This window comes from Megascapheus bottae, chromosome 6, assembly GCF_031878675.1.
Source record: "Megascapheus bottae isolate mThoBot1 chromosome 6, mThoBot2.hap1, whole genome shotgun sequence".
NCBI classification, from domain to species: Eukaryota; Metazoa; Chordata; class Mammalia; order Rodentia; family Geomyidae; genus Megascapheus; species Megascapheus bottae.
Window position 1 is genome coordinate 42,135,154 of NC_143514.1, and position 21,884 is coordinate 42,157,037.

Below are 21,884 nucleotides of genomic sequence, written 5' to 3' on the forward strand. Positions count from 1 at the left end.
TTTTTTGGGGGGGGGAGTAAGGGGCAAGGTGTGTGCTGTTTGTATGAGTACTTGAGCTATCATTAGTTTTTGGTTGCTTTTGTTTTTTCTCCAGGCTTGTGCTCTACCACTTGAGCCACGCCTCCAGGTTCAGCTTTTTGTTGGTTAACTGGAAATAAGAATCTCACATACTTGTCTGCCTGGGCTGGCTTTCAATGCAATCCTCAGATCTCAACTAGGATTACAGGCATTAACCACCAGTGCCTGGCTAACAAATGCATTCCTTAATTCATGCTGCTATGATTAAAACTAACCCCCAACCAAACTGAAGAAGCATAGTTTCAGGGACTGTCTTCCTAAGTACTGTACTTAGGAAAACTCCTGTGTTTTCTTCAGAAAACTACCAATAATAGGTCAACCATCTGGACTGATTAAAATAGGAGTTTATATGGTTTGTACTGTTTAATGTTTTATTTCCTTCTTGGAATATTCCCAAGGCAATTTTCATCTGAATACCTTAAGGATATTCATCTGGAGCAAACATAAGCATTCTCTACCTTATGGCTATTACCAAGAGTTAAGTTATTCAAGACTTTTGGTGAAAATAAGCTCAAGTTCAAAGCTTCCCCATGCTAAACATTTATGGAGAGGAAAATGCTGGGTGCCATGAGCTGATCATCAAACACTGGTAACATAATACATGCTACCATATCAATTGCTCCAGAAATACGTACAACTGTTATGAGTCAACTTAAAAAATAAAGGGAAACATGGTAATGGAAATATAAACATAACTACACAGACATAAAAACTTATGACTCTATAGACATAATGTTTTATTTCATAAATTAATACGTTTCTATGACATAAACCCTTAGCCTAATTTGGGTTAAGTCCCAGTGATTGTATATAGAGATTCCCTTCTTGAACACTTGTTTGTTAAACTTGTCATTTGAAATATGATGTAAAAATCAATGTTAATAAATTCTTTAATAAAAAAATTAAACTTAAAAAAATAAAAAAAGAAAGGGAGGGGCCGGAAGTTTGGCCTAGTGGTTAAAGTGCTTGCCTAGCATGCATAAAGACCAGGGTTTGATTCCTTGGTACCACATACATAGAAAAAAGCCGGAAGTGGTGCTGAGGCTCAAGTGGTAGAGTTCTAGCCTTGAGAAAGTCCAAGGACAGTGCTCAGGCCCTGAGCTCAGGCCCAGGACTGGCAAAAAAAAAAAAAAAAAGAAAGGGAAGATTGATCAAATTTCACTGTATTCATATCCTACTTGGTTAAATGGCAACTCGTCTCTACAACTACTGAAAGGTTGAAACTAAAGATTCAAAAATAAAAATAAAAGAGGTCTAGCTAAGGAGGAATAGATTTATTTTCAAATTATTCATGGTTGTATGTTTCCCTCTTGTGGTAGAAAAGAGAAAAATACTGAGGCAGGATTTACTGCAGCTTCATAAGGGGAGCTAACTACCTGGCTCTGGCATTGACTCCCTCTTAGAACACAGCTCCAAGGGCCCGTGCATTAAGACTGCAATGGAATTTTATATAGTTACAGATAAATGTAGCTCTAGATGATATAGAGATATACGCACATATATATTCACATATGGGTATATATCTTTACATATCTATACCTATATGTGTATATATGTATGCATATATATACATATATGTATGTATTTTGTGTACATACATGTCTATGTTGTGGGTAGCTATGTGTGTATGCTTATACTTATCAGCGGGCTGTGTGGCTCCTTGGATAAACAAGTTTGAACTAAACCCCAGATTAATCCCAAAGAAATATTGCCAAGTGTCATTGCCTGTTCTGATCACTGCTACTGGTTGAAGAGACAGGTGTTATGGCTGCATCTTTTCAGATGTAACCAAGTGAGTGTTAGGGCCTACTGGATAAGGACTGGCGTCTGCGTTAGGAGAGGGAGATTTGAAGACAGAGATTTATAGAGAAGCACACGAGAAAAAGAGCCACATGAAGACAGAAGCAGAGATGAGAGTTATGCTGAACAGGAGATGGATAAAGAAAATAGGATGTAGGTACCCAATGGAATAATATTTGGCCATGAACAAAAGAATGAAACTCTGCTATTTGTGGCAACACTGTAGAATCAGAAGACATGATGTTAAGTGAAATAGGCCAGGCAGACAAAAGCTGTATGTTCTCACTAACATGCAGAGGCTAAAAAAATGATTTCAAAGAAGTCAAGAGAAGAAGTGGGTCCCAGAGGCTAGGAAGAGAACAGAAATAGATAGCTGTAGGTTGGTAATGGGTCCCAAAATACAGTCACATAGGAGGAATAGTTCTAAGGTCTTTGCCACAGCCAATAATGGTAACTTACAATGATTTATTATACATTTTATAAAGAACTAGAAGAAAGGAGCAGAAAGAAAATTATAAATGTTTATGAAGATGGAAACACTAACCACCCTGGAAATATTGTATACCTCTATCAAATTATTACATTACATTCTATTCCATAAATACGATTATTACCTAGCAAGAAAATGAAAATTAATTTTAAAAGAAAGCCTAGGGAGAGTCAAGAATCAGGGTGGCAGTAACCCTGTCACTGGCTGCCTGCCATGGGCAAGGAGAATAGGGGCAGAGAGAAAGACAGAGAGAAGAAGGAGGGAGGAAGACACATCGGTGCCATGTAAAGTCAGTTGAGACTTGAGTTACACAGACACACATGCCAAGGAGCAATCCAGTGCAACCTGCAGCTGAATGGAGCAGGGAAAGACCTGCTCCGGAAGCACCTGGACTGCGAACACCTTGAAAAAAGAAGTGGATTTTTAAGCCTCCAGCTAGTGGTCAGATATCTCATGGTCCCCATGAAACTATTGTAGTATGGGCACGGCATTCTTGTAACTACTACAGGCTTGCCTGTGTTTGCCACTAACGTGAACACCCAAAGCCAAAGGACTTGACCACGTTCATCTTCTCCCTCTTAGCAGTTCAACTACAGGGTGGATGAACAAATCCTTGTGTTGACAGCAACACAAGGGTTTTTTTTTAAATTTAATTTTATCATAAGGGTATGTACACAGAGGGTTTATAGCTACATAAGCAAGGTAATGAGTACCTCTCTTGTCCATCTTTGTTACCTCCTTCCTCATTTTCTCCCACATTCTCTCCGAGGGAGGGAGAAAGAAAGATTCATCCTGCCCTGCCAGCTCATGATTCATACCAAGCAGAAGCTTCAAATCAGTGGGTCTGCAGTAGAGCTTCATAGTAACTGGCAAATCTAAGAGATCATCTGTGGACTGAGAGACAGAACTAGATATCCAGAAGGTGGCTGGCAGCCACCTTCTCTTGGTGCCGCCATCTCTTAGTCCCTTCCTGCTGCCTTCCAATGGCTTCAGTCTTTAGAATAACAACATCTCAAAATGATCAGAGTGTGCTATCTACTAAACACAGTGTCAGTGGTTCACAAACGTGGCTCATCCTCACATGAGTCATTCAAGGCAGACATTGTTACCCTCTTTCTATCAAATCTGCAGGTCAAGAAACAGATCATGGTGAACTGGCCACACAGAGCTGAAGCCAACTGGGAGGCTCAGCCCACAGAGGAAGTTAGGCTTTCTTGACAGGCACTATGCTTACTCCTGCTTTCTCTTTGTGTCACTGAAAATCTTCACTTAAATTCTATTTCATGTAGCTACACAGGAAGTCTGTGATAGAATAATTGTATTGCTAAATCACAAAGCCTTTCCTCATCTCCACCCAGAAACACCATCACAGCTCCATATTCTGGCCTCCTTGCTGCTATAGGTCCCTATCTCAAGAGTTATATGGACCCTGGCTTAATGCTTGGGTTTGTGGCTCAGAACTGACAGGACTCTCCTCTTATGTCAGGGTTGGGATGGTATTCAGCCACACTGTTTGCAGTTGAACAAACTTTCCCACTGTGAACAGCTACTAACCATCTAAACATATTCTGATGTTCACCAGAACAAAAGAAACCATGTTCCCAGCCTCCTTGGACTGCTGCAGGACACTGGAATGGTAGAGGTCCCACTGTACAAGTTGTCTTCTAAGACCTTTCTATAAGGCAATGACTGAAGAGTACAACATCTGAAACTCACTTGAGACAGTTGTGCCAGAGTGCATTTATGGTGATCAGCCTATCTCCTTCGAAACAACCACCCAGGGAAGCAGAAAATATATTCAAACAATGCACCATGTTAAACTAACTCTTTCTAGACAAACAGCTCTTCTAATCTGTGGCACTTTCTTTGAAAGTCCTCAGTCATGACAAATTTCATCCTTTGAGAATAGATTTGAACTTTGGAAAGAGACAAGAATTGGCTGGAGCCATGTCTAATGAATAAAGTGGGTGATCAAATCTTGTTATATCGTTTTAGGTGAAAAATGAGGCATGACTATAAAGTAATGTGACTGGCTTTCCTTGGTGACCCATAAAATGACTAGCTGAAAAATAACTCCCACGGAGGAGTTTCCTATGCTCCCAGGATGCATTGCTGGAGTAAATGTGCAGTTCCCACAGCGGAGATGTGGCAGGATACAATACTAACTGAGATCTATAAGTTCAAAGACATTTGGAAGATGGGGAGGAGAAGGAGGAAGAAGAAATCTGATTGCTTACACTGATGAAAACAAAGAAGCTATTCTCCACAAATGTCCCCTCCCTCGCCTTTTTAGTCCACCCTGGATAGAGAGTCTGCTGAGAAACCAGAAAGAATTACACTATTCCCTTTCCATGCACACATGTGCACGCATGTGTGCTACTGCAAACCCAGCCCCTGCCCTCCTCACTCCCACTTTCCAGCAACAGGAGGCAAGGTATAAAAGCTAGGCAGCCCTTGCAAAGGCTCAGGGTCTACTTGTCAATGTTCACTACTAGGTAAGTGCTGAGGCTCTCGAAGATGAAGAGTGTTCATCTCTGAAGGTGAAATCATGGCTCTTTGTGGACCTACTCTGTACCAGGAAGGGAGCCTATTGCTAGCCAGTGTAATACAAAATCTAGGCTAGTGGCTGCCCTACGCATCTGGCCATATATACCTGCACAGCACTCTCCTCTCCCCACCATTGATAGTCATATCAATCTGTCATTTATCTATTTACATACACACATATTATTAATGGGGTAGAGGTGACTAATAATTTGCTTTTAAGTTGAGTCATAGAAGCCTGATGGAGAAAAACAGAACAGATGGAGACATTAAACTGCCTAACGAGGGCATGGCTTTTGAGTTTTCCCTTCCTTTGTTAAAGTAACAATGACATTTTAGGTGATCATATGCCTCCCAATGAAAAGTCAGCATTTCCAGCTTTTCTCACAAATAAATGCATCTGAATGATAGATCAAACCAGTGGACTGATAACAGGAATGAAGCAAATATTTTCCAGATTTTATGTGTGTGTGTGTGTGTGTGTGTGTGTGTGTGTGTGTGTGTGTGTGTGTGAGAGAGAGAGAGAGAGAGAGAGAGAGAGAGAGAGAGAGAGAGAGAGAGAGAGAGAGACTCCTTGGGCTTGAATTCAGGTGTCTAGGTGCTGTCCTTAGCTTTTGTGCTCAAGGCCAGAGCTCTACCACTTGAGCTACAGCTTCACTTCCAGCGCTTTTTGGTGGTTAATTGGTGATAAGAGTCTCAGAGATTTTCCTGCTTGAACTGGCTTTGAATCGTGATCCTCTTTGATCGTTAGCATCTTGAGTATCTAGGATTACAGACATGAACCATCAGTGCCTGACAAAATTTCTGTATTTGAAAGGGCTACATGGTCCATGCCATGAGTAAGCATCCCCAAAGACCCCTCGGTAAAGGGATGAGCCCCAGTCCATGGCTACAGGGCCAGCCCTTTCCTCTTTGCTGAGGGGTGTGTAGGCCCCCTCCCCACCACACACTGTCACCATGCTGTACTGTGCTACTGCAGGCCCAAAGCAACAGGGCGGTTTGATGATCAACTGTGACTCAAAATAAATCTTTCCTATCCTTATGGTGGATTTTCCCCAAATATTTGTTAGAATAACAGAAAGATGACCAACACACTTGCCTTCCCATCTTCCCATGGCCAAACATGGCTAAAACGTGGGTATAATCCGGTGCTCAACCCCTTTAGATGGCAGAGCCACAAGACTAAAGGTAGGCTGTGTTCAAACACCAGATCTGTCACGCCAGTTCTAGCCTGCTAACATCAAATTACGAGGGGAAAAATTCTATTTGGTCAATTGCATTGAGTCTTTGCTACAACAGTTCAATTTACGTTAAGCATACATATTATTTGGCTTCAAATGTAGGCTACGTGGGTTATATCAGATTCGATTTTAGAGGAACCTCAAAGTGTAATCTTCCGGAGCAGCCAGAACTAAGCTACAAAGGGAAAACCAAGCTTTGATGGGGGAAAAAAAATCTAACAGAGATTTCAAGAATGAGCCTGGGAGAAAGCCCTAGGGGCATCACGCTCCAGGTCACATGTGTTGAATTACGATTGAGATGCTTCCCATATGTGCATCTCTGAGTGACAGCAGAAATTTGCACTTTAGTCCCATCACATAAGTAATTTCTCTTACACAAATTTAACAATGTATAACTGTCAAAAAGATGATTAGGAAAGGGGGAGGGGCTAAATGGTACAGGTAATCCTGCCATCCTTTCTCTTAATGGCCCCACACTCTTGCTCAGCCCTGGTTCTTATGTCTCTCAAAGTCTGAACTGTGCTGAGAGTTCTTCTGGTCTGTAGGATGTATATGTTATGCCACACAATTCTCTAATGTGATGCTTGTGTAAGGGATGTCAAGGAAACTTTGGACTGTACTGAACTGCCATCTTCCACTCCAACTCTAGAACCCAGCCCATGTTAAAATGCCACTTCTGCTTCTTCCTAAGATGATACTGACATGATCAGAAATCAATAATTCCCTCAAACCATCCTCAACTCCCCTCCCTGTGGCCACCTCCTACACAGCCAACGGGAATTTGTTATGCTTCTATAGTTTCTGTGGATCCCAAAATAGTTCAGTATGAAAGATAGCTTTCATGTAGCTTTCATAGCTACATGCTATGGTTATGTTATTATTAAAGTTTCTACAGCATATTTTTCTCTCTTACGTTTCCACCAAAGAAGAACTGTGGAAAACATCTAACAAAAAATCCCGAACTGCTGGGTGCTGATGGCTCACACCTGCAATCTGAACTAATCAGGGGGCTGAGATCTGAGGATCACAGTTCAAAGCCAGCCTGTGCACTAAAGTCTGTGAAACCCTACCTCCAATTAACCACCAAAAACCAGAAGTGGTGTTGGGACTCAAGTGGTAGAGCGGTAGCCTTGAGCTAAAGAGCTCAGGGATAGTGCCCAGATCCAGAGTTCAAGGCCCATGACCAAAAAAAAAAAAAAAGGCCGTTCCCTGTATGACAGTTGCTAATTTGTCACCATTGATCTCAGGAAAAACACTTGGTCCTAGGACTATCATCTACAAGCTCAGTTTTCTTCTTTCTTTTTTAAACAGGGATAGCAAAGGGAGAACAGTTGTCCCTGTGTAGATTCCGCCTCCTCTTTCTCATTGAGATTCCATAAACTGGTTGTAATTTAATCTAGAAGTGAGAAAAATGGCTTCTGCCCACGGAGCAAGACCTACATGCAACTTCCCTGTATAAAATCCTCATTTCCTGGGGCCGGGAGTTTGGCCTAGTGGTAGAATGCTTGCCTAGCATGCACGAAGACCCGGGTTCAATTCCTTGGTACCACATACATAGAAAAAGCCAGAAGTGGTGCTGAGGCTCAAGTGGTAGAGTTCTAGCCTTGAGAAAAATCCAAGGACAGTGCTCAGGCCCTGAGCTCAAGCCCAGGACTAGCAAAAAAAAAAAAAAAATCCTCATTTCCTGCTTAAAATGTCACACACACATACATATCAGCTGTATTCTCTATCTCTCCCAGTGGGACCTGCCATTAGGACATGATTCTGTGGGAGTTGGGAGTTGGGGGAGGGTCTTTACTTTTTACTGTAATCATCTCCCAAAGTCTAGGACAGGCAGGGAAGAGGGCAAATCCCAATCTCTTTCCCTGACCTTGTGACTTGGGATACCTAAAAGGTTTACTGTGGAGAGGAAGTGAAGCAATGCACGCGGAATTGTCTTGAGCAATACATAAGGTTTGTTTTTACAGCCGTTGTTTTTTGTAAAGTATAAGATCCAAATACAAAGGTAGGGGCATGGCAGGCAGAGTATCACCTTATATCTCCACCATGTCAGTCTCGCTCACCTCTGCTTCACCCTGGAACATATTAATATGTCACTCTTCTTTATCTAGTCTTGTTTACAAAGAGGGGAAAAAAGCTTTATTTTGAACAGGGAAAATGCTTTTCTTTTCAGTTTTTTAAAGCTTTGTGGAAATTAGGTTTGCCTAAGAATGAAGGAAAAGCTGGATGTTATAGATCTTGCCTATAATGGTAGCTATTTGGGAGAAGAGGAGGATCAAGGCCATCGGAGCAAAGACTCCAAGAGGCTCCAACTCAATTAATAAAAGCTAAGGATGAGCACAAAAGGACCTGATACTCTTTATCTCCAATTAACCTCTAGAAAATGGGAAGTGGGGCTTGGCTCAAGGGTTTGGCAATAGCCTAGAGCTGAAGAGCTCAGGGACAACACCCAGGCCCAGGGGTAGGGCAGTAGCCTTGAGCTCTCAAAGACAGGACCCAGGCCAGAGTTCAAGCCCCATGACCCACCAAAAAAAAAAAAAAGCTAAAGCAAAGGATGATGGTACAAGGTACAAAGTACTTGTCCTTTTACCTACTCAGGAAACATAAATAGGAGTATAATCCAGATCATCATAAATATGAGATACTACATACTGAGTTCAAACCCACTACCAATAAAAATAAAAAGGAAAAAATATTTTTGAGAGTACATTAGTGAAACCAAGAAAGAGAATCTCTAACAATTTGATTATAAGACTTTACGTAACAATGGGCTATACATATATATATATATGTGTGTGTGTGTGTGTGTGTGTGTGTGTATAACATACAACAACTTCATAGGACAAAGATTCTTTATAACTGTCTGACTCTTAAAAAAAAAAAAAAAGTCCTCTCCTGGCTGTTCCCTTTCCCTGAAAAATGGCTGTCCCTTCTGTTTATCAACTCAAGAAACCCTATATTTTCCACATCTTCTTTCCTAGTCCAAAATGTTCTCTCCCTTTTCTATTTCTGCTGTTTCTCTATAAATTTATTTTTTGGTTCTTATATCTCCTGAAGAACTATAGATTTCTAGACAGAAAAGGTATGTGTTTATTCTGGTTTCTTAATGGCTGATACAAAAATCAGAACACATCTACAAAGGGAAAACAATCATGTAGACGCCCATCAAAATTAAAGAAGTTGTGTGTGTGTGTGTGTTTGGGAAATGGGATTAACTGGGGTTTCAACTCAGGCTTTGTGCTTGCTAGGCAGGTCTCTATTGCTTGAGCCACTCCTCTAGCTCTTTTGCTGGTTTGGTCTGAGAACACAGAGCCCTTACTTTCTGAAACATACATGTGAGGCCCACTTTGGTGCAAGCAGCAATTGATTCTAAAAGGGGACCATTTACTTAGCTCAAGGGCTGTTAATTCAGGATGCTTAGACAGCGCCCTCTCTTGTTTCCAAGAGGTCCAGAGGAAAAAAGAAACAAAAAATGGTTGGGCACTGGTGGCTCTCGCCTGTAATCCTAGCTACTCAGGAGGCTGAGATCTGAGGATGGAAGTTCATAGCCAGCCCAGGCACAAAAAGTCCATGAAACTCATCTCCAATTAATCCCCAGAAAACCCGAAATGGCATTGTGGCTCAAGTAGTAGAGCAGTGTAGCCTTGAGCTGAAGAACTCAAGGACAGTGCCCAAGCCCAGAATTCAAACCCCTTCACCAAAAAAAAAGAAAGAAAGAAAGAAAGAAAAGAAATGAAGAAAAGAAAAAGAAGAAACAAAAGTTTAATTTCACTAACCTCTACTGAATTTTTTTTTTTTTTTGCTAGTCCTGGGGCTTGAATTCAGGGCCTGGACACTGTCGTTGGATAAGTTTTGCTCAAGGCTAGTGCTCTGTACTTGAGCCACAGCATCACTTCTGGCTTTTTCTGTGTATGTGATAGCAAAGAATCAAATCCAGGGCTTTGTGCATGCTAGGCAAGCACTTTACCAGTAGGCTATACTCCCGGCCCCACTCTACTGAATTTTAACATTTTCTTAATTGTAAATGCAGAGAGTAAGCCTCAAGTGTTTGCATTTGTATGTGAGTGTGTGTGTGTGTGTGTGTGTGTGTGTGTGTGTGTGTGTGTGTGTGTGTGTTTGTATACCAGACATGGAACTTGAACTCAGGGCCTGCGCGCTGTCTCTGAGCTTTTTTGCTCAAGGTTGGCACTCTACTACTTGAGCCACATTTCCACTTCTGGCATTACACTGGTTAATTAAGAGATAAGAGTTTCTTCCATTTGTCTGGCCAAACTGACTTCAAATAGGGATCCTCAGATCTTAGCCTTCTGCGTACCTAGGATTATAGGTATGAGCCATCACCAGTTGGCGTAAATGTGTTTTATCTAATTTTCACAATAACATCTCTGAATATGTATGAGCATTTCCAACTTTTATCAATGACGCTGAAGATATAGTTCAGTAGAGTGATTGTCTATCCTAGTGAAGTCCAAGGTTCAATTCCTAGCCTTGAAAATACAAAGATCAGGAAGTAAATGACTTGCCCAAGAGAACAACAGTCCCACTCTCATTCTGCCAAGAATTCCTCCTGTAGCACATCTAACTCCAATTCCTCCTTTAAAATTCAATTCAGCAACCCCTCCCTCCCCCCACTCCACTCTTCCTCTCTCTCCCCATGATAGCAAGCACACAGAAAGTATTTAATGAATGAAAATATCTGTTGGCCACCAACTATTTGCTAGCTTCAAGTTAAGTGCTATAATATATATGGGACTCACAAATCAGAATTAACTGAACAAGAATTCATCGAAGGCTATCTTGCCCCACGTACTGCACATATAACCTGCCCCTTGTATCCATGGGTTCTACATCTACAGACTTCACTCAACAATACATAATAATAATATTTGGAAGAAACAGAATCACTAAAATAAAATCAAATAGAAATGCAAGGCCGGGCACTGGCGGTTCACACCTGTAATTCTACTCAGGAGGCTGACATCTGAGGATCGCAGTTTGAAGCCAGCCAAGGCAAGAAAGTCCCTTAGACTCTTACCAACTAACCACAGTGCCCAGGCCTTGAGTTCAAGCCCCAAAACATCACAAAAAAAGGAAAAGAAAAAATAAAAATCCAATATAACTACTTCTATAACATTTACCCTGTACTGGCCACTGTAAGTAACAAACGGGGGTTGGAGATTTAGCTCAGTGGAAGAGCACTTGCCTGACAAGTGCAAGGCCCTAGCTGGGTCCTCAGCTCAGAGCTAGGGGGTGGGAAGGAGCTATAAAAATAACATATAGATATTTAAAAATAGAGGATATGCCTCAGTTACATACATTCTAAACAGAAGAACTTGAGAATGGTAAGAGGCCCTGGACCAAGCCAAGGACCAATACCAATACTAAGGAGATGCTTTGCCAAGGTAAGACACAGATCCTATCTTAAGGAAGCCTTTACTCCAGTGGGGGACTACCATCTGTAAACAGAACACTTCACATGAGGCAACTTGAAAGATGTTTCTGGGGGCCAGGAGTTTGGCCTACTTGGTAGAATGGTTGCCTAGTATGCACAAAGACCCGGGTTCAATTACTTGGTACCACATACATAGAAAAAAATCTGAAAGTGGTGCTGAGGCTCAAGTGGTAGAGCTCTGGCCTTGAGAAAGCCCAAGGACAGTGCTCAGGCCCTGAGCTCAAGCCCAGGACTGACCAAAACAACAACAAAAAAATTGTTTCTGCCAGGTCCTGTGAATGAATGCAAAGTCCCTTGACTTTGAACCTGTGATCTTTGACCTGAACTACTCTCTGCTACAGTCAACTTTGCAATTACCACGGATGCCAAGAAAGACCACATTCACAGAGAAGCCACCTTGTGTGGAAAGCAAATGGCCCCTCAAACAAGCAAAGAGCCAAAACTTCAGGAGACAATCTTGTTCCTGTTTTCTGGTAACAACAACTTCTCCAGAACTCCTCCAAGGACAAAGAACAAGCCAGTGGCCAACCAGGTCACACACCTGTGACCTAGGACAGTTTTAACTATGCTTACCTTTTTCATTCCCTGTCCCCAGTTCTTCTTTAACCTAACTGGCCAATGTCCGTACATTGAAGATGGCGGAAGGTGTACTGTGGTGCTGCCTTCCTATGGTTGCCATGTAATGAATTTCCTTTCTCTGCCCTTCATCATGTCTCTTATTTGGCATATGGAACGAGTGGTCAGACCTAATTTGGGACTCTTGGACTCTGGACCTATGGTGTGAAAACCTGATTTCCATTTCAGTGGAATCTCATTAATCCATACTACAGGTAACAGTGGGAAGGAAGCAGTTAGGCAGGACGAAAACAGGAAGAAGAGATGCTGAATAAAGAAAGATTTTATGAAGATACTGGCAGAGGACTAGTACATTTAAACTCCTGGTGAAATGAGGGAGCTGGGGGGAAGGGAGAGAAAAATCAAAGAGCAGAAAGCTGAGGAAAGAAACTTGGGTAATAGTTCACAGAGGACATTACAAAACATGTGAGATCTGGATAATGACCTAGGCTGGGAAGCAAGATTGTTAGGCGTGTGAAGTCAACCATGCCAAAGGCACAAAAAAGGTCAAGATGAAATCTATGTTCTCTGCATTTAGCAACCACTGGTTAACTTCGGCAAGAGCATTTCAGTAAAGATGGAGGAAGAAGAACTAGAGGCAGGTAGGGGGGTGAGTGGTGGGAAAAGAGAAATAACTACAACAAACTTTTACAAAGTTTGGCTAAAAGAGGACAGAGAACAGGAAAGTAGCTAAAAAATGACCAAGTTCTAAGACCTTGTTTTGTCTTAACCAACACTATTCTCAAAAGGGTTTCCATTCAGACTCTAAAGCTTCCACTATATTGCAAGCTGCTTAAGGACAAGACCCTGGTCTGAGCTGCTCTGGATCTTGGAATTGGTAAGTCTGGATTGGGTTCTCAGTGCTGCCACTGTAGTTCTGGCAAGTGACTGGCCTGCCCAGGCCCCAGTCCTCTCACAGATGACTTGAATGTACCACGGTGGCAACTACCTCTAGTTGCCTTGCAGGAGGGTGGATGGCATGCAAGTGAAGAGCTTATCCTGGTACTTGGCAAAACAGCTTGCAGTAACAGTAAATAAACTAAGACAAAGTATTACTATGATGAATAATGCCACTGCCAATAGTAATGGAGCCCAGAAGAGTTGTGTATAAGTTAACTCTTACTCTAAATATTGAAAATTTGTTCCTTAGAACGCTTTAGAAAAGATAGAAGAAATGACCAATTATACAAATCCACATTTTCGGGCAGGGAATGTGGCTTAGTAATAGAGTGCTTGCCTACCATACATGGGGCCCTGAGTTCAATTCCTTAGGATCACATAAACAGAAATAAAATAAAATGAAAAACAGACATTAAAATTTTTAATCCGTATTTTCATTCATTAGGATTTACACACACACACACACACACACACACACACACACACACACATTTTTAAGTTTCAAAATCTGCCCGATCCTCAGATGTCAACCTGGGTGTTGCAATCATTTCCTGGCCAGCCAAAACTGCTTGCTTAAGAATGCTCTTGGGCATGTTTCAGTTTGAATGAAAATACAGCTCTCGGTCCCCTTTGGTGGCAGGGACTGCAGGGACTAGACTCTTCTAAAGCCTGTGTGTGCTCCGGGGAAAGTAGGCCAGGCAGAGGCAGAAGCTCTGCCCTCTCAAAGCAAACTCGGAGGAGAGAGAGGCTTGGCAGCTGCCGGCCACGATCCGCAGGCCCAGCGCCCCGGTGTGTGTGTGGGGGCGGGGGGTGCCCAGGCCACCCTGGCCCGGAGGCACCCTCCTCCCAGCCACAAGGAGGTGCCAGACGCAGCCCAGAATAGCAGGCGCGAGGCAAGGGGTTCTGAGCAAGACGGCGGCGGTCTCAGCTTTCGGGGTGCCGGCTGTAACAGTATCCCGAGAGCCGGCAAAGGTTAAATGGAAATGTCAGAGGCCCAGAGAGCCGCTGGGAGCCAGTACCGCGGACCAGGGAGGGGCAGGAGGCGGAGAGAGGGGTCTAGCCGCCCAAGGTCAAGGCTGCCCACGCCTCCCGACCCCCAGGGGTCAGGGACCAGCTCCGATCGCCCGACGGGCGGCCGGTGTCCCCACCTGAACCCCGACCCCGCAGCGGACGGAGCGGGGATCGGAGGCCGGGTGCGGCGCGCGGAAGAGGCGGGGCCGCAGCGGGCCGGGCCGAGCCGGGGCCGCACGTCGCTCACGCGGCGGCCCGCAGAGCAGGGGGTGGGGCGGGGGGGCGGATCCCTCCCTCCCCGCCTCCGGGGGCCCCCTTACCCCGTTGGCGGCGGCGATGCGGACGATGAGCTGGACGGCCTCCTTCATGTAGAAGCGGCCGTCCCCGCCCACCACCAGGACGGCGTCGGGCCGCAGCGCGGGCTCCACGGTGGAGATGATACTCTGGATGAAATTCTCCGCGTAGTTGGCGCTGCTCTGGAACACCTTCACCCGCTTCCGCAGCCCGCTCGTGCCGGGCTTCTGGTCGGGGTACGCCTGGGTCTTCACCGTCACGATCTTCACCATGGTGGCGACTGGCAGCCGGGCGCGGGGCGGACGAGGCTCACCGAGGGGGCGGCTGCGACGGGGGCTGCAGCTGCTCTGGGGCGCGGGCGGGGGCAGCGCCGGCTCAGCGGGCCGCGCCCGGCCCTCCTCCTTAAAGGGGCAGGGCGCTGGGGCAAGGGGCAGGGCCCGAGCCCTCCTTCTGTGGTCAGCCCACCTCCCCGCTGGTCCAGCCAGGACTCCAGTAAAGGGGGTGGAGCCTCCCTGACTGACCCGCCTCCCTAAACCCTAGCACGGTTGAGAGAAACCTCCACTCGACCTCCAAGTGGAGGGGTGGAGTCGTGGTGATCTGGTCAGAGGGCAAGGGGTGGGGAGGGAGGAGAGGGGTCAACGCCCGGTTCAGTGTAATGATTTTCTGTGGTCTGCTTAGAATATCTGGTGTAGATAACTTTCTGAAAACCTGCTCAGGACAGAAATAGGTTTCCTGACTGCTTGTTTCCATGATCTCCCAAAATGGAAGGGTGTTTGAGTTGGAAAAGAAATCAACTCCAAAGGTCTTATTTCACTCACTGTTTTCCCTGTGCTCTGGTTGGTTGGTCAGAATGTGTATCGAGTATGTAATGGTTCTAAAAGTTGTTCTGGCTTAGAGCTCATGGCTCACGCTCGTAATCCTAGTTTGTCAGGAGGCTGATAATCTTGAGATTCAAGGTTGTATTCTGCTGAAAGCCCGAAGTGGAGCTGTGTGTGGCTCAAGTGGTAGAGAGCTTGCCTTGGGGCAAGAAAACTAAGGGCCAGTGCTAAGAGACAGAGGCTCACAAACTTTCTTGCCTGGCTGGCTTTGAACTATGATTCGCAGAACGCAGCCTCCTGGGTAGCTAGTATTCCAGGCATTAACCACTGGCACATGGCTCAAAACTAAATTTTGAAAGAATAAAATGCTTCATCAGGATTTCCAGTGCATACAGCAGTCCAACCCAAGTTTAACCCCAAAACTAGAGCTCCATGATCTGTCATCAGGTTTGGAGACTAGGAAATGTACAGCGTTGCTTTGATCAACACAAGTGCAAATATAAGCTGACATGGAGTGATTGTCCTCTCTGATGAGCTTTGTGTCCTTTTGGGGAAGTAGTAATAAACCTTATTTTTACAGGATGTGTAAGCTGGGGACATTTGCTAAGCACAGACCTGATTTCTGAAAGAATGGGGTTCTACATGTCAATAATCTTCAGTCGGGGAGATGCAGTAGAATTGCCTGGGGATGCTTTTGAAACTACTCTGGTGCTCAAGCGAGGTGACTTCCTCATAATCAACTGATAGGCTAGCAATCTAGCAGGAAACAAAAGCCCTGGAATAGTAGCTCCCCTTCCCTAATTCCCTAATGTTAACCTGTGAATTAGCTTCTGTTCATGCTTCTGTTGGTGGTTAACTGGCCATCAGGCAAGAAAGGTGAGTTGTTTCTCAGAAACCAAGTGTTGATACACACATTGAAAAATTAGTATGTGTTCTGTCCATATGTATTGTGTTGATGTCACCACTGTGAACTTTCATGAAAACTGAATTTTGAACTGGTACTTTCCATAATTTCTAGTATTTACACAGAAATTCACAGTTAATAGCTAATCTTGTGAATTAAGTAGTATAAGCAAGAATGTAAGGGCCGGGAATATGGCTTAGTGGTAGAGTGCTTGCCAAGCATGCATGAATCCATGGGTTCATTTCCTACTATAGTACCACATAAACAGAAAAGGCTGGAAGTGGTGCTGTGGCTCAAGTGATAAAGCGCTGGCCTAGGAACAGAGAGGCTCTGGGACACAGCCTAGGCCCTGATTTCAAGCCACAGGACTGGTTAAAAGAAAAAAATGAAAGGAAAGAAAATTAATAAAGGATTAATGAATGTACTCAAGATTCTAGCTCAAAGTGAAAATATAGCATAGAAAGTATAGTTTTAGGGATATCTGTTGGTTAGATACAGTTCCTACCACAGTGTTTATAACTACACATACCCGTGATCGAAGCACTTAGGAAGTGGAGGCAGAAGGAATGCGTTTGAGGCCAACCTAGATTACATAGAGTACATGTGCGCACGCACGCACACACACTCAAAAAATGGTACTTCATTAAGTAGTGGGCTCAAATTTAGATCCCATGTTCCTTTCATTCACTTCTTTGGACTTTCTGCTTCAGGGGACTGGATTTACACTTCTTTCACTTACTCTCCACTGCTTAACAAATCAGTCTAAATCTTAGTGGCTGTTTATTATTGCTTCTATGTCAGGAGTTAACTGGGCAGGACTCCAGTGACAAATGCAAAGTGGTCTTCATGGTTCTTTCCACCTGGTAATTATGTTTCTATATTATATTCCCCTTTGTATTCGTTTCTACCACTGTGCATCAAAGTTCCACAAATGTAGTGGTTGAAAACATCTATTTATTAAGCAGAAATCTGGGCAGATTTTGTTCGGTTCAATGTTGAAGGTCTATAACAAGACTAAAATCAGTGTTGACCAAGCACTTTTATCCAGACACTCGGGGAAGAATTTGCTTCCAAATGTTAAAGATGGGTAGTAGTAAGAGGCCACAGTTTTGACATTGAAAGCTTAGTTGAGTATAGCCCCTGCTAGTGTAATCAAAAACAAACCACAAAGTGTCCTCATCATGGTGATGAACTAAAATTAGAATAACCAGCTAGAGACAGATCAGCTTCAACAACTTTGATTGCCTTTAAGGAAATGTTAATGGTTAACAGCTAATTATGAAGAAGGTCAAAATACTTCCTGCTTTATAAGTGTAGTATAGCTGGCTCTAATCTGACCTTCTCACTTTTGATTAGAACACTGCCAGTTTGTGAGTTGTTCTTTGTATGCACCTTAAATTCTTTTTAAAAATTTGACCTGCTTTTATTTTTTGACAGTGTATTTGTGTCATTGTCAGGATGAGTTCCCTTGCAGACATAGGATTGGGATCCTCATTTATTGGATGGTCTTCAGCTACAATCTATCAGGCACTGGAGACCTTCTCATGATTGAAAGCCTCCTCTTCTGGCATCAGCCAGAGAAACTATTTAAAAAGATATGCGAGTTCCCTGGTGCTGGTGGCTCACTCCTGTAATCATAGCTACTTAGGAGGCTGCGATCTGAGGTCATGGTTCAAAGCCAGCACTGACAGCAAAGTCCATGAGAAGCAGATGGTCATCTAAATACAGGAATATTAAACAGACAGGGCATTAAACAGATAGGACTAGAAAAGAATCTTTCCAAAACCTGTTAGGTATGTCTTACAAAATAAGAAGAAAGAGGTGGTGGGTAGGGGAGGGATGGGTCAGAGCGTTGAAGGGGGTGACATTGATCAAAATATATTGAATTCATAAACTGCTTTGTTAAATGGCAACTCCTTTGTACAATTAAAGATAATAAAAAATTTTTAAAAGAAAATAACTGCCAAAATAGATTGAGCTAACATAGAAACATAGAAAAAGGAACAGGAAAAACTAACCCTCAATGCTTGAAGGCAAATAAAATAAAATAAAATAAAATAACAAAAAAACCTTACATGATTCTGGCTCTGGTGGCTCACACCTGTAATCATAGGTACTCAGGAGGCTGAGATCTGAGGGTTTCAGAGGAAAGCCAGCCCAGGCAGAAAAGCCAGTGAGACTTGTACTCCAATAAACCACGAAAAACCTGGAAGTGCAGGTATGGCTCAAGTGGTAGAGTACAAAGTTTGTGCACAAAGGCTGTTTAAGGACATTAGTTCAAGCCCCAGGACTGGGACAGGAAAAAGAGCAAAAGTAGCTTATCTGCACGTACTCCTATCTAACAAAGCAGTCCACAAACAAAACTTAGGAGAGACAAAAATGACCACTTTATATACTGATAAAGGAAACAGTCCCCTAAGAGAATATAACAATGGTAAACATATGAACTGCACATTGGTGTATCTACTTTTTTTTTTTTTTTTTTTTGCCAGTCATGGGGAATGAACTCTGGGCTTGAGCACTGTCCTTGGACTTTCTCAAGGCTAGAGCTCTACCACTTGAGCCACAGCACCACTTCCAGTTTTTTTCTATGTATGTGGTACCAAGGAATCGAATCCGGGTCTTCCTGCATGCTAGGCAAGCACTTTTACCACTAGGCCAAATTCCTAGCTATCCATCCACTTTTATAAAACAACTACTAACGAAAATGAAAGTAAAGTATAGATTCCAATACCCTAACAGTGAGTGACTTTAATATCCTACTCTCATCAATGCTAGGTCACTGAGACAAAAAAAAAAATTAGGAAATGGCACTGTGGCTCAAGTGGTGGAGCATAGCCTTGAGCTAAAGAGCTCAGGGACAGTGCCCAAGCCTAGAGTTTAAGACCTACAACCAACAACAACAACAAAAAAAAAAGAATAAAGAAACTTCAAGGTTAAATGACACTATCAATCAAGTGGATTTAACAGACATCAACAGAATATTCCATCAAACAGCACAGAATATGCTTCATCTCTGCAGCCCACAGAATCTTCTCCAAAACAGAACAAATTTTAGGAAATACAAGTCTTAACAGATAAAAGAAAATTAAAATAACTTCCTGTATGTATGTATGTATGTATTTTTTTACTTATTGCCAGTTCTGGGACTTGAAATCAGGGACTAGGCACTGTCCCTGAGCTTCTTTTGCTCAAGACTAGCACTCTAGCACTTGAGCCACAATGCTACTTCTGGCCTTTTCTGTGTGTGCAGTATTGAGGAATTAAACCCATGTAAGGCAAGTACTCTTCCACTAAGCCACCTCCCCAGCCCATTCCCATATTTTATTAGGCTACAGTAAAATAAGCTAAAAGTGAAAAGCAATAGAAATTACAAAAAACATTAGAATACATGGATACTGAACAAAATACTTTTGAATAATCAGTGAATCACTAAAGAATTCTGGCAACAATAACAACATTCGTAGGATCAAATGAAAACAAACAATCCACCAAAATCTTCTAGACATATATCAAACAAGTGTTAAAAGGAAAGTTTATAGCTATGAGTGGTTATATTAAAAAAATTAGAGATGTCTCGAATAAATAATTAAATAGTATACCTCAACCTCTTAGAAAAATAGAACAACTAAACTCAAAAGAAGATAGGAAGAAAAAAATGATAAGAGCAAGAATTAATGAAACAGAAACTAAAAGAACTATGTAAAGAATCAATGAGACAGAGCCTGTCATTTGAAAAGAAAAACAAGATTAACAAATCCTTAGCCAAACTAATCAAACGTGAGAAAAGACCCAAATTAGTAAAATCAGAGATGAGATGAAAGGAGATATAACCAAAATTATCTATGAAATTCAGGTGATCATTAGAGAAAATTGTGAAAATTTTATGATGATGCACAAAATCTAAAAGGAATGTATAAATTTCTACACACAGATGGCCTATCGAAATTGAACCAAGAGGACATAAACCAGTTGAACATAACAGTGTGAAAAGAAATTGAAACAATAATAGAGTGTCTCCACAAAGAAAATCTCAGAGCCAGATGAGCTCATTGCTAAATTCCTCCAGAACTTCAGAGAACTAACATCAGTGTGAAAGGAGGGAGGAGAGAGAGGATCTCTGTAAGCACAAGTTCATGACAGGATCAATATGATCAAAGTACATTGTATGTTTGAAAACAAGATAATGAAATCTATTAAAATTATTTAAAAATATGGGCGAGAGATATAAAAAGTAAAGAGTGATTTTAAAGTATGGTTTATGCAAGTATGGACATAACTCCCTTTGTGCAATTAACATATGCTAACAAAATAAATATTTAAAAATAGTGACATGGATAAATTGTGAAGAGATAAGTGGAAGATTAGCAATGAGAAAAGTTTTCAATAATTTACAGCTGACAAATAATTGGTGACTTTATACTAAACCCAAATTTCCATTGAAATATTGCAAATGTCAGCTTAACTCATTTGTTAGACTTAAATTATATGCTTTTTTTCTCAATTACTTCTGATGTATTTGAGGTTTGCTAAAATGACTAGTTCATATGGAACTGACACTGTGTTGCATTGACATTGTTATTGATGCTAATAAGTTATTCACTACGTAAAACCTTTGAATAAGACTCTGGATATTTGAAGGTTATAATTCTGAAATTAAGTTTGTTCCTATGCTAAAAAAGTAAGTTTCTGAAGTCATATTTCAGTGTCAAATGGTTATTCATGAGGCTACATGTGAAAAGAACTGATATATGATAAATCAGTCTTTTTCCCTAGAATTCATTTTTGGAATCTTCTATAAAGGATATCACTCTGAATTAATATATATGAATATTTTATGTGAAAATTTAAATATTTTAAATGAGAAAAGATAAGATTTTTAAAAATACAGATTATAAAAGACATTTTTCAAGAGATAATGAATATCCTCATTATCCCATTTCATCGATGTTCTCAATTCCTGCTAGGTGCTGTGGTAGATTAAATAATGTCCCTCAAACCTTGATGGTGTGAGTATCCATGGAAAGAATGATTTGGCAAATATGTTTAGGGATTTAGGGATGCAAAGATCATCCACCTCCTTGCTCCTAAAAGGGGTTTGGAGATGGGCTCTAAATATAATGTCCTTTGAAAACATATGTCCTGGGGGTAATATGATTACATAAATGGAGAAGGCAGTATGATTCTGCAGGCAGAGATTAAAGTGATGAGGTCAGAAACCCTGTCATTTGCCAGTCACAAATTCTGGATGAGGCAAGAATGCACTGTTTCTAGAACTTCCAAAGGGAGCACAGCCTTATTGTCCTTTTAGGTCTTTTCCCAATGTGTTGATTTCAGCCTTAAGAACAGTGAGAAAACCATTTTTAACTTACATCACAGCATTTGTGATCATTTGTTACAGAGGCCACAGAAAACTAATAAAGATGCTTTAGTTTTACATAATATGGGACAGGAAACTTATGACCTCATTCTCTGGAGACCTAAAGTGTGTCTTCATGTGGCCAGCCAATGACAGAATACCACCACTACTACCACTGAAAGCTATCCTAATGTTTACCAGTAAGTTAACATAATGGGTAATGGGCAGGGTACCTTGGCACCTGCCTGTAATCTTAGCTACTCAGGAAGCTGAGATCTGAGGATCAAGGTTTAAAGCCAGCCTGGGCACAAAAGGACCTGAGACTCTTATCTCCAATTAACCTCTAGAAAACGGGAAATGGGGCTTGGCTCAAGAGTA

General features: G+C 42.2%; 1 protein-coding gene across 1 annotated transcript in view; it reads right to left on the reverse strand.

The window, feature by feature from the left end:
* Pgm1 (phosphoglucomutase 1) overlaps positions 1-14,818 on the reverse strand; it is a 52,255-nt gene extending 37,437 nt beyond the window's left edge. Inside the window, exon 1 of the mRNA XM_090334686.1 lies at positions 14,452-14,818. Within this exon, the coding sequence (XP_090190812.1) occupies positions 14,452-14,697 (246 nt within the window). The 5' untranslated portion in view covers positions 14,698-14,818. The remainder of the gene's footprint in view (positions 1-14,451) is intronic.
* Positions 14,819-21,884: the final 7,066 nt, after the last annotated feature.